Consider the following 16,422-nt stretch of genomic DNA (forward strand, 5'->3'; position numbering starts at 1 on the left):
TTCGAGAAGCAGAAGTCGCTATCCCTGGAGCATGCTGTAAGTGATTCTGGAAGTGCTATTTCTTCCCTCCTATTTTTTTTCACAACGTGCGGTTTCTGGGGGATCAGTTGTGTGGGCTTGTTAATTCTTCTTCTCTTCTTATATGAGAAAATAATTACAGAGAACAGTGAGAAAACACTGCTCACATGTGGTGGGTGAAAATTGAATTAATCTAAATAAAAGGATCTGAGCTATTGGGTAATAGCACCAGATCTGCTTCATTTGTTCAAAAGCAGGAATGATCGGTAACAGACCCCACATCATCCTGAAGGCTCCCATGTGGTCGCTTACAACGAGCGATTTGTAAGCGTGTGAGTGCCGCTGATCCTGGACAGCTAGAAGTCACCTTGACTCATTGTGCACAGGCACTCATTGCCTCTGATCAACTGCCTCCCGATGTGTGTTTCTCATGATCAGAGGATGTGATCAGACACCTCCTGATGTGGTGTTTCTGATGACCAGAGGATGTGATCAGCTGTCTCCCGATGCGTGTTCCTGATGATCAGAGGATGTGATCAGACGCCTCCTGATGTGGTGTTTCTGATGACCAGAGGATGTGATCAGCTGTCTCCCGATGTTTGATCCTGATGATCAGAGGATGTGATCAGAGGATGTGATCAGATCAGAGGTGTGATCAGCTGTCTCCCGATGTGTGTTTCTGATGATCAGAGGCTGTGATCAGACGCCTCCCGATGTGGTGTTTCTGATAATCAGAGGATGTGATCAGCTGCCTCAAGATGTGGTGTTTCTGATGATCAGAGGATGTGATCAGCTGCCTCAAGATGTGGTGTGTCTGATAACCGGAGGATCTGATCATCTCCCTCCAGTTGTTGTGACTGGGAAAACCAGAGAATCAACTTCAGGTTCATCAGCTGCTGCAGAAACCTACCAAGAGACTTGTACCTGACAGCTCAGGAGGTGGAGGGGAGGAAGTAATGTATACTTTATCCATAACACACTACCGTACATAAACAGATACAAAACAGTTGAGTGGCTATCTTAACTGGACATTAGCACAGTAGTGTAGTAAATGCAACCAGAAGTGTATCCAACAGAAGCAGAATTATTGACTGGAGCACTTTGATTTAAAGTGATGCGACAAACTTGCGATTTTGCCTCTGCAGTGCACAGTTCATAGCAAGGGCCTGTTTCAGAGGTGGGTGAAAATGTAATTACAAATTGCCTCTGTGCCTCCATAACTGTACAAAGTCATACCGGTATACAATTTCATTCCAATAAGATTCTATATCTAAGTTCTCTCATTTCCTATTCCCCAATTTCTGAATATCTATTCCTTGCAAGCACAATACCCCCGCTCCCAGAGAAAGATATCAGTACCCATCAAAATCAATACATATTCATGTTTCGGAGTATTGCCTGGCACTACTATAAAATGAGCAGCCTTGATTATAAGAGAACGTGTATGAGACACCAAGTGGAACTGGCACAAACACACCATGCAGGGCCTGACATGGATGCTGGGATTTGTCCCACAAGCTCTAGAAATCTTGTGGCAAACTGAGCTATTGTACAGTGTTGTGTGTGTGGTGAAGTGTATTCTAATACTGCCAAGTGCTTCACGACAAAGATGGAAAAAACACAGCCCTTTTAGCTTGTAACAGATCTAAAGCGTGATTATGCGATTGTCTGCATGTTTTCATCTTAACAGAGTGAAAGGTGGGTGAGTAAGACTGCCTTCTGAATTAACAAAGGCAATTTTTCCTCACCGGGAGCTCACGGCGTAAAGTCACCTAAGCTTCTTGCGTTTTAAGTGTTTCCATTTTCTCCCTCCCCAGTTCTCAATGTCGTGACTGAAGCTGTCCCAGAATTACAGGTTTAGGAGAGAAACACAATTTAATTAATGGTCACGATGACTCAACACACTCTCCCTTCAGTGAGGAAAGTAAATTGCATCTTTATTGATGGCTGCTGTTTCCTGTGTTTACACTATATTATGTCACCAGCTCGGGAATCTTAAATACCTCATTCATGCCGCAGATGGGATCTGATGCCAAGGAAGGCACATTTTAAGGCACATTCAATTTCAAACAGCACGTATTAAGGGAAGAGCAAATAGGGAAACTGGTGATCAATCAGGTTCCAAAAAGCTGTCCGCTACAATGCACGATTGCACAAGCTGTTACAAACCAGACCTAATTAGTCTGAGGATTTCTTCACTCCTGTTGCAAACCCAAAAAAGGTTAACAGGAGAGGTTTGTTATTTGTTTTGGGATTACTGTGGTTGCAAGTAGCTCAGTTATATATGTGTAACACGGGTCTCGTTCACAGAGACTCCATTACGATGATATTACACTCCCGGGCATTTAAGAACATTAAACTTCCCCACATCAGGAAGCAATATGGCGCAGGAACAAAAAGAAATGCCTGAGGTGGTGGTCTGACCACACATTCTACACCGTAACTATTCTAAATCCTGGCTCATCAAGATATCATTTACTGTGTATGGTATATTCAGTGTGTGGGCCATCACGTCATGGAAAAACCCTGCACAAAAACTCCTGCTGGATTCCTTTAAATGTGCTGTGGGATTTCTTTAGGAATTGCAGAGGAAATCAAAGTTTCCTGCAAGCCAGGTACAAGGACACATACAGGATCCATGTAAAATCGCTGTTAGTTTACAGGAATCCAAATAGATTTTGGTCCCCAAATGGTGCAGGATGAACTTTATTATTCATGATAAAACTGCAAGCCTTTTTGAAGGCTTTTTTTTAAGGCTTCCAAGTCCCACCTGCGTGAACAGTGTGAGTGAAATAAAGTAGTGAAAGTACTGAAATAAAGACCCATAGTGGACATATGAGGTATCACTGCATCCTCGGAGCTGCAATGCCAAGTTTAAATCAGAGCGGTGTTTCCCAACAATAGCCTGAACTTTGCAAACAAGAAGGCAGCCAAGCTGCTGCTGTTGCTTATGCAGAAAACCCTTTTTGCCCCGTCTTTACTGTATTAAGAACGAGGGGCTATTGGAAGCCAGTTTCATCTGAGAAAATCATCCGACCATTTCTGGAAAGGGACAGTAACAGATTCAACAACACAGCTGGGTGTCTTGTTCCATACCCCCACCACCCTTTGTGTAACAAAGTGCCTCCTGTTCTCTGTTTTATTTGAAAACAATGGATTGGAAAATGTTCATTGCGATGACTTGGGCAATGCCCTTAGGATATTCAATACTTGAACCAGGTCTCCTCATAATCTTCTCTGTTCAAGTTTTAGCAATTTCAGTCCCTTTAGCCTGTTAGAACAGGACATTCCTTTAAGCCCAAGAGGGCTCCTCTTTGCACTTATTCAAGAGCGGCAGTGCAGTTCTACTATCTTGACAACCAAAACTGAACGCTGCATTCTCATTAAAATCTTATGAGTGCACTGTATAATTTTAATATAACATTGAACCCCTTAATTTGATATGCTCCACTTGTATCCAGCAATGTTGTTGCTTGCTCAAATAATGCAAGTTAAATAAGACCCACCTCTTCTGAATCTATACTAACTATCCCTTAGAATATGCCATATGGTTGATCCTCTAATTTAGTTCTAATTATTGTTTCCATACATTTAATAGAGGTCAGATCACTCATCTATAGTTACTAGGTTTGTGGTGACCAGTTTTATAGATGGGAGCTAACGTAGCTATTATCAAGGGGTTAGAGAACGTCCGCGTTTTGAGAACTAAACAACGGGCATGCAGCCATACCGATACATCCAGGAACGAAATCGTCAGATGAGTCGGATGTCAATGACATGCTCGCCAATTGTCAAAATGGTCATAACAGGCCGCGCATCCTCAATCTATCATCAGAAAGCTGTGTAATGTAGTATGGGTTGCAGCAACTGGGATCCCCAAAATAGCCTACAGGGTGAGACCATGCAAACTCCACACGGAAGGTGGCCCAGTGCAATTTGTACAAAGAAATGGGAAGAAAACAAAAACTTTATGCATACTCGAAAGCCTAATCATCTTAAATGCTAAAGGACTCTATTATTATGGGTGTTCTTAAATGGGTAAAGGCAGAGTAATCCCTGGGGTGGCTGAACATTAGTGGTGTACTCTCTCTCTGGTTTCCCCTCATCCTGCTCTGCCTACACGGACAAGGGGCATCCCTGGGAGCAAGACACAGCATCGTGGTGAGTATATATTTATACCAGCAGCAGCACTGAGAACTAAGTGGCCAGTCATTTCCTGGGAATTTTAAGTGGAGGCAAAAAAATCTGTGAAACCAAAACCACCAAAACGTTTGCCTTGTGAAGCTCAGAAGAACGGTTACACCTGACAAGCGTCTCGTTTGCCACTTAGCACACTTGCACAGCAGCCTATCGATCCACAGACCCCCGTGAAACAGATGCCTGAAGGTTCTTCAGTGACTCAGCATCTGTGAAACGACTCGGCATTTGGCTCCACACACCCGCAGTACGTGGCCCAAGAAGAAGCGCAAGCTGTTCTTCAGACTGGAATACTGCCCTTGGTTTCTTCTTCGCGTTTTGTGGCCTGGATAAGTAGTTCAAGCAAGCAACACCTGCGCAGTGGCATTTGTGGCAGGTGGGACAAACGAGATGATACGCCCATCTCCCTGGGACCAGGACTGAACCCTGGGAGGAACAATTTAGAGCAGCCAATCAAACCTGTCCTGCGTGTCTCTGGGAGGAAGAAACTTGAAAACTCCACACAGATGGACTGGAACTGAACCTGAGACCACGCAAGCTCTGAGGCAGCTGCACGAACAATGCAAAGCTGACTGGAGAAAGTATGATTTATAAAATAAATAAATACGACTGGGAGCAAAATGACACTGCCCACCTGTTAACGATTAGGGACTTTTGACATGAGGGTGAAGGAGAATGGAGAGAGTCTGACTGGTTCACCACCAGACACTCCATGCAATCGTTCCTGACACGAATACTGACTTCTACTGTATATCAGAGATCTACGTTTTTGCTCCTTGGTAAGCCACCTTAGTTTAACAGCCATAACCATGTGCTGTGAAAGAGGGCCCTCATAATGCACCACCAAAAGCAGCATTTTGCTCGGCTGCAATCATGCAATTTGGTGCCACTCAGTAATCACTGTACTAAGCAGAAACTTCCCTGAAGAATCTGCTCCATAGTATTGATGCCACTTGAGTCGAATATTATTCTGTAATGCAAATGAACAGTAGGCATCAATTGCAATACTGCATGCTGTTGCCTGCATGGGTTTTATGAAATACACAGGTATATTTATACATTGTTACAGCAGAGTTTTAATGCAAGGCTTAGTTGTCAAAAGTATTTTCTCCTTTTATTCTGCCTTGCTTTAAATTCAAACAAATCACCTCTTTAAGGAACTGAAGAAATCGTCACACGTCAACACATTTCCTAAGTGAGGCAAGGAGGACTGGGTGAAGTGACTGGCACACATCTTAAAGCGTTCAGCTGGAACATCTCCTGCCCGTAAGTTGCAAACTGGCTTCTTTCTGCATGACTGCCAAGACATGCTTACAGTAGAAGCCGGGTTTAATGTTTTGGCAAAACGGCCTAACTGAATGTACAGGGTGTTGCTAGCTGGTTAAGAAGATGGCCTCCCTATTTGAAAAGATGAAGATTACAAGGGGGATCTGCTGTTATACATGACAAAAGGACAACTGATGATCTAAAAGGCTCGTAGGAGCCTGGGAACAATGTAAATTATATTCCTTTAATTTGTTTAATGACTTTCAAGAGTTAAAGGAATTTAGCCTGCCGGACAGGAGCAATCAGAATCACACTGACCGAACAAGAGACTCTAAAGTCAGGACAACAAAATGATCCTGGCAGAAAACGCTGGGAGGACCTGAAACGATCTTGTGCTTCCACCAATATAAGGGTAGGGTGCCCTCTGCTGAGATAAAGCAACATCACATGGCAGAGTAAATCCCTTCAGAGCTGGAGTATCCCTGGTCTGAACCCATGCATTAATTAATTCTTTTAGGTTAACCATTATTTAAAGATCAGGAACACTTGTTTAAACAATTGATTCATTAAGCATGTAACATTTCAGTATAGGGAACACTGGTCCCGGAAGACTCAGAACATTTTGATTGCTGTTGCAGGTGATCCCTAAATTACTTTAAAACACCATGTGTTTAAGCAATAATAGTTAAATTATCCCTGGCATTTATTTATTGATTTAAAGACTACCTATAAAACCTACTGAACTTTTGTTGTCCAGGACCATTGCTACTGAAGCCGGTTTTGGAATGTGGTCTCTTTTGGCTGTTGATCCAGCAGAATTCATAATTAGAAGCTAATTAACTTCAGTTTTATTTTTGTGGCATATTTGTCAATTTCAGCTTTCAGCTCTTAAAAGCTCCAATGATTTGGAGTTGGTCTCAACTCCAAGTTTCAGAACTGTCCTCATTCAAACATGTTGCCTCAAATGTAATCAATTGGACCTCTGGAGGAGGAAATATTTCTCACTGCGGGCGTGTATGATAGTGTCACCTGTGTCTGTTCGCCATCCTTTGATCAGCCTACAAGAGTGGTTTAGTCAGAAATAATAGCAAGTGAGTTGAGGAGAGGTCTGTGTGCTGAAGCTGTTAAAAACAGTACCCTTGAAGTCGGCGATTTTTGAATGTGAATGATGATTGAAGAAATAAGTTTAAACAAGTAAGCAGATCAATTAAGACATTACCGCTGAAGGTGTAGACCTCGGACAGAATAATAACCAGCAGATGCGGTGAAAGTTCAAATTAAACTATTAGGTTATTAATATTAGGACTATTGAGCCAATTAAGGTTAAGCTATGCAGCTAAGTGCTCAGCCTGAATGGCAAGAGCAGGAGTTTTATCAGGACACTCAGTCTACAGGCACAAGGGCGGAAACACCCTCAGAACCCTAACTTAGAGGCCCGTCTATCAAGAGTGCAAAGCTGATTGGTGGATCTGTAATGAAGAACAGGAAGAAGAGAAAGGAACAGCAAGTACACAGAGGCAGAGCTCGGGTAGATTCAACCAAGACAAGATATCAGTTCCTTTCTGAGCCTACAGTAAAGACACTACAAGTAAAAGGCACTTTGTTTCTCAGCAAGGATATTTCACGCTGTTTTTCTGCAACCATTACAGTATTCTCCTTATTTAAAAATTAAAATGAGAATACTGGCAACGGAAGGTACAAGGAATATTAGTCACATATTAAAAAGAAGAGGTTTAACCTACAATGCATCTTCTAAGAGCAGCAAAGATGGTGCCACCGCCTTTCAGAGCTACTCTGAATAAAGAATGAAAACTGGTTAAACAGAAGAGGAAATGGACACAAAGGCATGAAACAGAAGGTCTTTTGTTTCCCAGACCACACTATGGATTGATATGATGACTGAATAAGCAGCAATAAAAAAGGCTCAAGGCTAACAAAGATTTCTACTACATTAGTTTCACATCCATGAGGCACCACAATGCAGCGGTGCCGATTAAGACAATCAGAACAAGAGGTCATCCTCTCTAATCAATTACCAGCACACGTGAACTAACTGGTGGCTTAAATGAGATGGGGTCGTCCTCATGCCTATTTTGAAAGCACCCTGAGTAAAAAATTACATTGGCTCTGAAACAGCTGGAATCAGTCCAAAAACAACATTCCACTCAGCTATTTTAAATACACTGCATGCCAGACTGCTGTGGGGAGAGACACTTCCCTGCACCATGGCACCTGGAGCGGAGTGCTGTGCTACTATTTTAATATAATAGCATAAAAGATCTGGCACTATCTTCCGGTTTCAAAAAGCCTTGAATGCACTGCAAATGAAAAGCACAGGCAAGGCAGAGGGAAGACAAGCCTTGCAGACTCACACACCACAATGAAACATGCAATGGTCTGAAAAGCTATGAGTCGGGCACTGTGCCAGCGATATGACTAAATTTGCTCCTTTTCAGTCTCCCCACCTTCCAGTGCACCAATTACCATTACAAAAACTTTTATTTGACAGGAAATGATTTCAAGAGCTTTGCGTTTCCCTGAAACCAGCAAGATCTCCTAAAAGGCTTCACTCGCTCACTCGCTTAATTTATGTAGTTTAAATTAAGGCATCAGCAAAAAGCCCTTTTCATGAGCAAGTGTGGACACGGTGATCATCACAGTTTTTTTACTGCTTCCTTCGATGCAAAATCATCAGCATGTCCTGTGGAAGAGCCCCTCTATTCTTCATCTGAAAGGTGAAGATCGTTTCATGGAGTGCAGTGGGGAAAACAAACAAACAGATGGATAAAAAAAAAAGTGGAAAAATAAAGAGAAAAATATCGCGGTATTTGGGCTGTTGTGATCCCTTGAGTAATCGAATTCGGAAAAGCCTCACGTTCTCGAACGGGTGGGTGCGGCAGATACACGGTCATCTTAGTCGGGCTCATCGTCCAGTACTAACGTGGGAAACGGCTGTCCCCCCTCACCCAGCAGGGAGTATAGCCCACGGAGCACAGCTGGGGCGGGACGTCCCGAGGACAGTGCGGACTGTAGCCAGGGGGTCAGCTCTTCACCCATCACCTGCGCAGAACAGGTAGAAGGAAGACAAATACTTAGTTATGCAAAAGGACTGTCTTATGCAGCAGGCCGGTCTTTGTGGGGAACGGTATGAGATCCGATCTGCCACTAGTAGCCGTAAATCATCTGTTATAAATGGACACAGGGGGAGAATTAGATTGCTGATGGACATGAAACACACCCTCATGGGGGTTTGATGAATGTACAATATAGAGAGGTACAGATCACCAACCATATACAAGATCTCTAAAATACAGGGGTGTGCACTCAGCACCTCCTCACCCATCTTGTTGTCACATTGAAAAAATAATTCGAATTTTAAACTCTTCATGCGCTATACAGCCATTGATACAACCATCCAAACAAACGTTAAACCAGTATCACTAGTTTTCATGTCAAAAGGTGTTGACTTTTTAATAGAGCTCACTGCCGGCAGTGACATCGGTCACTGCACATTAATTCAGGTTTTTTTTTTGTGTTTCCAAATTGGTTTTCTCTGCAACCAGACTCTACCACACTACATCTTTTTGGAAGAGTACAGTCTAGGACTATAATATTTCCTGATATAGAGATTTAGCGGCAAGGAAACCCATGATGACTACTACCTTCTGGAGATGGATCTGTTGCTGCAGGATGTCCACTCTGAGTCTCAGCCCTTCAAGCTCTCTCAGCTCCTTTGCAGAAGAGTAACTTAGGACTGGAGGGGACAGAGCTCCAGCACCTTTCTGTCCCCAGAGCCTCCACATCTTCACTGGACAGTGATCACCAGGAAGAAATCTCTCCCAGGCGTCCACCGCTGCAGAGAGGAACACATGGCTGTCAGATCTGCTTTCACTCTGGGCCAGTCGGTCCTAAAAACATGATTTAGTAAGAAGAACTCCCTTCCTCTCATGTGAACTCAAATATCTTATTCCCAGATCTTCCTAGAGTGTTATGTCAACACGGACTCTTTCCGACTCCATTGTGTAAGCATGGCTCTTTTCCGGGTCCAGCCTCTAGCACTGGGACAAACATACCTTCCCTCAGCTGGTCGGTTCGCTGAAGAAGCCCTGAGGAGGTCTCCATGAGGCCTTCCAACATCAATAGACTCTCGTACTCCCTCTCCCACCTGGAGGGACCTGCAACCACACAGCGAGAGAAACATGTCTCCGCAGGACTCGTTTCTTAATTTTAATTTTTTTTCGATTTAATTCTTTGAGCCCATCGAGAATATATTCTTGTGTATAAGGGCAACCCTGAGAGTACCTATTTCTACAACAGGACATACACTGGAGCTAAATCAGCAGCAGCACTGTCACTCGGAGATCTGAACCCACAAGTCTCAGGGGTCTGGTTTTCAAAATGCATCCAGCATTTTCTTTTTGGATGAGCAAGGCACTATTGAATTGACCTCTTTTAGAAAAACGCACCAACTACCTAACTAAAGCTCTATTCTCTACAGTACAGGTAATTAGTGCTGCTATGTTCGCTGGGCCTAGACTAGTTTGCAGGATCTCGACTGTTACAAAAAAGAAGGCTAAACTGTGTGGTGTGCCAGACATGACTGTGGGTATTTCTCGGTCAGAAGGAGCTCCTTGAATTTTTCCATGATCTGGCTGCTGCAAAAACATGCACCGAAGCTCGAGTCGCAACCTCGAGATATTAGTCCACAACTGTGAGCTTGCGCACCAATGTACACCTCACGAAAAAGAAAGCAAACAGTGTAAAACTATACTGACCTACTGCACGATTTTTTTTTAATAACGAAGCACCTGGTAACTTCTGCACTAAAAATCTGTGACTGCATGTAAACGTTAATAATAAAATAAGAGCTTTCAAAGGCACGTGAATCCAGGTGTACACTAACACTCTGGGGGAAGCCCATTCTTCATGAGAGAAATGGCGTCTCGAGCACCCTGAAGCAGTTCCAGTCAGGCAGTCGACCCCCCCCCGACCAGGCGTCCTAACTCTGCCCCCCGGTATCGGCTCGCCTGTGCTGTCGGTGCGCTGCTCAGTCCGCCAGCACTGCGCGAGGTCAGAGCACCGTCCCCGGAGGCTGGAAACCTCATCCTGCACGTCAGCCAGACTGCGGGAAGGGACCTGCGGGTGGAACTGCCGAGAGCGTGTCAAGGAGACCACAACGCACAAGGAAGGGCGATCCCCCGCCGGAAGCCTCTGTCCGGCATGATTTAGTCTGGCTTAGAGAAATTAAAAAAGAAACTGAAAGCACTAAACAGTGAGGGCTTATATATATATTTTACTTTATGTATACTTTATATTAAAAGAAATAAATCAGTAGAATGGGTCAAATATAAGAACAAAAATCACAATGGCATTAATACGTCCATTCTTATTTTCTAACCAGTATTTAAAATTCTATGTGAAGAAATCATCACGTGGATATTTCTATCTTTTACATCTAAGAAGTCTCTCCTAAGTTGGTCATTCGCCCTTGACTAACCTTCTCATTAAGGGCTTCAATTTGAAAGTACTCCCTAGAAGGATTCAGTGTTTTAAATTCAGGATTTGCACACTTCAGGTTTTAGAATCATCTCCCCGTTTCCATAATGCAACAGCATGTGAGAAGGACTACACGATCAGTGTGAACTAATTGAAATGGTGGAAGGCTGTGATGATTCCAGGATCAAAGTCCTGAGAACAGTACAGAACATCTGTTTATAACAAAAGTCTACGCACCACTTTAGTGTAGCCAACTACTTAGATAAAAAATATATCCCCTGAAATTTTATTTTTGATTAGTATATTTGTCTTCATAGTAGAGAGATGCTTGATAGTCTAAATGCACTGAGAATTCACATATACTTTGCACAGCCACTGTTAAAAACATATATGAATGTTTGTAAATGTTGCTTTTGTTTGCAATACATACTTAATTGAAAGCTGGGCTTTGTCATTAGCTGACTGGCGCTGCTTGGCATATTGTGGGCATTTTAGCAGGTTTTTGTTGCTGGCGTGGCTAGGCAGAGGTTGGAGTTGGCAGTTTGCGATGTGTACCTATATACTGTCTAACAACACTGACTCCTGTGGACTGTCAGGAGCTTGAGAGCTTGCAGTATAGTCAGCGTCGGCAGCCGTGGTCCTCCATGCGAATCTAGATCTGCTGTGAGGGTGCTGGGAAGCTCAGAGTGTGAAGACATTACAGATGACGGTGCACCTTTTGCAGAAAGGCAGATCAGTTGTTCCAGATAAAGGATACAGTGCTCTGTAGTCTCTCCATGAATTGTGTCTTCTCTGGCCCTGGGTTGGCCGATAATGTGGACACTCTCTTCCACAGCCTGCAATGAAGAAAACAGTCAGAGGTTCAACTCCTAGATGCCCCGATTTCTGCAATTAAAAAATATATATACTTAGTGAGTATCAAAAGAAACATTTAACTATTTAGTTCGAGTAGGCAGCTGTGTCAGCAGGCAGCAGGCATAGTCTGCAAAGAAACAAGTAAAGGTTTATTCCATGCTGAAAAGAGAAGAGAAGAAACACGTTTCGGCTGTGGAACCTTCATCAGGCTAAAGAACACACCTGAAGAAGGCTCCACAGCCGAAATGTGTCTTTTCTTCTCTTTTCAGCATGGAATAAACATTTACTTGTTCCTTATTTCACTCTTTATGCATGTGTGTTTCTAGAAATATTATTCAGATTTTGGATAGTGATTAAATCCTGGGACATTTTGATTAACTGAACATTCATGATTGATCCTAGCACACTATCAAACACTACATTTCTTACAGAACTACTGAGCCACCTCCTTACAGGAAGAGAGTTAATTTGGGCAGAGGTGATGTGGTGAATTACCCTGTTCAGAGTAAAGCCTGGGACACACAAGACAGAATCCGCAACCTGGCACAAAGCAGATCTAAGCAGATCTTAGTTGGAAGCAATACCAAATAATACATAACTGCTTATGTAAATTAACATATTGTGGCATTTTCCCTAGGTTTTCAGCAACTGAACCACCTGCCTCTTTTTAACAATAACAGAATTAGCACGATTCACACATCCAAAAATGCTTTCATAATACATGCGTGTACAGTTAATCAGAATTATAATACATATAAAGCTGAACAACTGTAGAGGTGACCGAAATACATCTAACATCCTACCAATGACAGATAAAATGACTAAATATTTTGAAGAAAGCTGGTATCTGTTTCCTCAGATTTACGGTGTACTAATCCCCTTGTTAATCCTCTCTCTGAGAGGATAGAACACGTTATCTGCATTTTATCGTCTTCTTTCCCAGAGATGCACTGGTGCAGCACGGGAGACAAGGTGTCAATTAGGTAGAAGGTGTTCTGGCACATTCCAGCAGACACCAGCCTCTCCTGAGCCAATGTGTGCCATCGCCGGGAGCCTCAGGCACAGGCCCTGAACAAGCCAGGAGTCCACGCCACATCCTTGCAGGACTCACCCTGGAGTCCGTAAGCTTTAATCACATTCTTATGAAGGAATATCTGAACACACTGACCTGCACTGTTTCACCCTCTGCTGTCTCCAGACTGCAGGGAGCTGTAGGGACTGCCTGCAGACGAGAACAACAAACCCCAGTGTAAGACAGGGATGGGTAAAGAACCCTGTTGCTGGAGAGCCACAATCCAGCAAGTCTCACAGGTAGGCCCTGGTCTTGATCGCATGACCTTCAAGGCTCCTACCCTGTAGTTCAATCAACATCATTTAGGCATCTCTGTAGGCACTCTAATCACAGCAATCATTAAGTAATCAGCATAGGAACTGTGATTAATTCAACAATTAGAAACTTCATATGATGAGTTTAATTGGTGCAAATCAATAAATTGGTGCAATTAAAGTAGATTAACAACTGACGTGTGAACTACATCAAAAATGCATTTCACTGACAATGAGAACAACATTATCCACCTTGTGTACAGTACACTGACAGACTGGACTAAAAAAAAAAGTAATAAAAGACTGATACAAAACGAGACGAAAACCACAAAAACTAAAGGCCGAGACTGACAGTGGTGAGAGGGAGCCCTCTGGGAAAAAGGAAAAAGAAAGCTGGAATACCAGCAGGCTGTAACGTGCGATTTGACCGAGTTCTTGGTCTGCCCTAATAGCCTCCCGGAAAAAGTCGACCATCTCGAGACAGCTGCTTTTCTGAACCAATAATTTCTACAGCAAGAAGAAGACAATCTACACACGGAAGGCAGTACACTGGAGTTGAACCCGGGAATCCTTTGATGCCACGGCGCTTTATAACGATGACAGCTTTAAAACAATTCAGGACTCTAGACTGAACTCTTATTTTGTAGGTATTCCTACACTGTAATGGCAAAGGACAGTCGCAGAAGGAGCTGGCCCTTGATTGATGGCCGGTGCTGTGACAAGGCTGCTCATCAGTATGAGAGCCGATTGCTGTATGCAAGCACACACATTACATAAAAAGCAGCAGTGCGTAAGTGCCCAACACACATCGTACGAGTCCTACCCATCCTCTTTTAGGGTGAAGGCGCGCTTGTCTCCTGGTCTCACCGAGGAGCCTTCCTGCCTCTTCGGCTTCTCTGGAAACTCTCGAGAGCCCTGATGGGCTCCTAAGGCCTCCAGGCTGACCGCAGCCCTGCCCAGCTGAGCGCCCTGGCCCTCCCTGGGCGCGGGTTGTTGAGAAGTGGACGGCGCCCCCTGCTGTCCAGTGGGCTGCTTCATCTTCCCGGAAGCAGCCCCCTTGACCTGTCGGCCCACCCGGCTCGGCTGTGTAGAGGGGGCCAGCCCCCTGCCTTCTCTGCGAGGCCCAGCGGACGAGGACTTCTTGGCGTCTCGCAGTTCCTTCTCTGACCCGCTGTGGCCTTGTCTTGCCCTTTGACCTGTGATGTCACCTGGTGCCAGCTGGCTCCGTTTCTCCAGGTGCCCAGACTCCTTCTGCAAGGCAGCACTACGGACCCGCCAGGCTCTCTCCAGCATTCTTTCCACAAGCTCCATCTCCTGCCTCTCTTCCGGCACAGGGTCAGGATCTACACCGGGATCAACATGCACTCCTGCTAAGACTGCTGACACCAACCAACCACACGCAACCCTGATTCATTCCGATTCAGACCAGACATCCACATCACTGTTCTGATGCCTGAGAATTCATTTTGGACAAAGAACCGCTATGTAATTTGCATACCACATTGCTCTTAACTCTCCCACATACTGAACAATGACTATTGCAATGTCAGGTTCAAGAGCAGCAGTTTTGCAATAGACCTGATTAGTGTAACAACATAATGTCGTTCAGTATCATTGACAGATACAGTGCAGGCGTCAGCGTACCTTCTTTGACCACTGGAGCTGAAACTTCCTTGGGGTCATCTTGCACCACGTTTCTCCTGCACAACAGCGTAAGCCATACAGTTATTGACAAGAGAGGATATACCTACGACTAACTTGCTCACTTAACAGCTCTGCAGACTTAACCAGCCATCCATTCTCTAACTGCTTTATCAAGCTCTGGGTCACAGAAGGCTCCAAAGCCAAAATGTTGTTTCCTTTCTTATCAGCATGGAATAAACCTATTACTTGTTCCTTTCCAGCCTTCGCATGCTGATGCAGCTACCCACCTGAACTACATATAGACTCCATTACACATGGATAAATACTCCTTGATTCGTGACTTGATTAGTGTTGGTAACTATTGCATTCAGTATGGCCTTTTTTGAAACTCTAGAAATAATAAAAAAAAAAGTTTCACGAGGCTCACCAGGGCTGCAGCAACCTCCTGCACAGACAAATACTCTCTTGCAACCTCTCCTCCTCCTTCTTGCATTGCTCGATGGCTCGGCTGATCTCCCTCAGTGACCTGAGACACACAAGAGTCAGAAGTCATCAGTCTTTACAGGTGATAGATTTGCACACGTACCAACTCCTGGTCAAAATATAGCAGGCCGCGCTGGATTAAAAATATATATATATATATCCCCCCCATAACACACCTCATCAAATGATTTCTTACATTTAAAAAGCCCTTTAAGTGAATGAATGTTGCAATGGCAACTGAAAACGAATTCTCTTTCAATATGGGTAATGCATATCACGGTACAGGTACATAACTCTATACAGCTTTTATTGCCGTGACTGTAAACGACAGCAACCGTCTGCAAAAGCCTCAGCACAACAGACTACCAGAACCGAAACCGCTTTTTGGAGTTCCCGGTGACTTGGTGAACTAAAAAAGCCATGCCTCGGAAAACTCAGCAATGAGAATACTGAACGAGACGACCGTCACGTTGCCGTCCGCAACTCGGAAGACGAAATGCTGTAGAGGTTGTGCGTTTTGCGAAAACAAACTTCCCCGCCGTTTGACTGACCTGCCGGCCGGCTGCATGCTGAAGCGAGCCGAATGAAGGACTCCGTCCCGCCGCCCGTCGGGCACAGGCCGCTGTAGGTCCTGCTTGCACTTCGCTAATATCCGGTGCTGTGCAACGGGGCAACGCTTCACGAACAATTTAAATCAGACTCTTTGTGCGTGTGTGTCCCGGTGCCCGAGGCAGCACTGCCGTGTTGAGCTGACTTGTACAGGGCCTTTGTTTATTTTTCGAAAGCGTGACATCGAGCTGCCAGGACCTCTTCGTCAGTTACCGTTGCTACAACACGGAACCTGCACGAACTTTAAAATGGTTGATGCACAAAAAATACCTTCAGGGGAGTAAGAGCGTATTGGGCGCTCACCATTACTGTGTATAAATATCAATGATATATTATTGCAAATATAAATATTACTGTCAAAAATAAATAAATAAAAAACTGCCGTGCCCACTTTTGGTAATATTACCGCTCTTTTCAACTTCCAGTTAATTAGCGCGAGTTTCTCCGTCCCGATTTCCTACAGTTTGAAATGTAATTTAATTATACATATTATACTATAATCTAACTGTCGTTTGAAAGAAATTAGAA

General features: G+C 44.0%; 1 protein-coding gene across 3 annotated transcripts; it reads right to left on the bottom strand.

The window, feature by feature from the left end:
- Positions 1-665: 665 nt before the first annotated feature.
- On the bottom strand, positions 666-16,118 carry tedc2 (tubulin epsilon and delta complex 2). 3 transcript variants are annotated; one of them, XM_069181124.1, is made up of 11 exons: positions 15,837-16,118; positions 15,230-15,328; positions 14,803-14,858; positions 13,982-14,501; positions 13,001-13,054; positions 11,735-11,813; positions 10,509-10,629; positions 9,555-9,656; positions 9,144-9,334; positions 8,357-8,541; positions 666-875 (listed from the first exon to the last, which is right to left on the bottom strand). In XM_069181124.1, the coding sequence occupies exons 1-10, from the start codon at positions 15,851-15,853 to the stop codon at positions 8,395-8,397; spliced, it is 1,386 nt and encodes a 461-aa protein (XP_069037225.1). In that variant the 5' UTR covers positions 15,854-16,118; the 3' UTR covers positions 666-875; positions 8,357-8,394. The 3 variants fall into 3 exon arrangements, with proteins under 3 accessions (XP_069037225.1, XP_069037224.1, XP_069037226.1); XM_069181123.1 differs by lacking the exon at positions 666-875 and having other exon boundaries at positions 7,962-8,541; positions 15,837-16,116; XM_069181125.1 differs by lacking the exons at positions 666-875; positions 15,837-16,118 and adding an exon at positions 15,482-15,527 and having other exon boundaries at positions 7,962-8,541.
- Positions 16,119-16,422: the final 304 nt, after the last annotated feature.

The sequence above is a fragment of the Lepisosteus oculatus genome, chromosome 19 (assembly GCF_040954835.1).
Source record: "Lepisosteus oculatus isolate fLepOcu1 chromosome 19, fLepOcu1.hap2, whole genome shotgun sequence".
Taxonomy (NCBI): domain Eukaryota; kingdom Metazoa; phylum Chordata; class Actinopteri; order Semionotiformes; family Lepisosteidae; genus Lepisosteus; species Lepisosteus oculatus.

Coding starts and splice junctions, on each gene's coding strand:
- tedc2 (XM_069181124.1), bottom strand. Junction 13,055..13,981: donor TTCACCCTAAAAGAGGATGG/GTAGGACTCGTA, acceptor TCTCGTCTGCAG/GCAGTCCCTACAGCTCCCTG. Junction 9,335..9,554: donor AACCGACCAGCTGAGGGAAG/GTATGTTTGTCC, acceptor TCCTCTCTGCAG/CGGTGGACGCCTGGGAGAGA.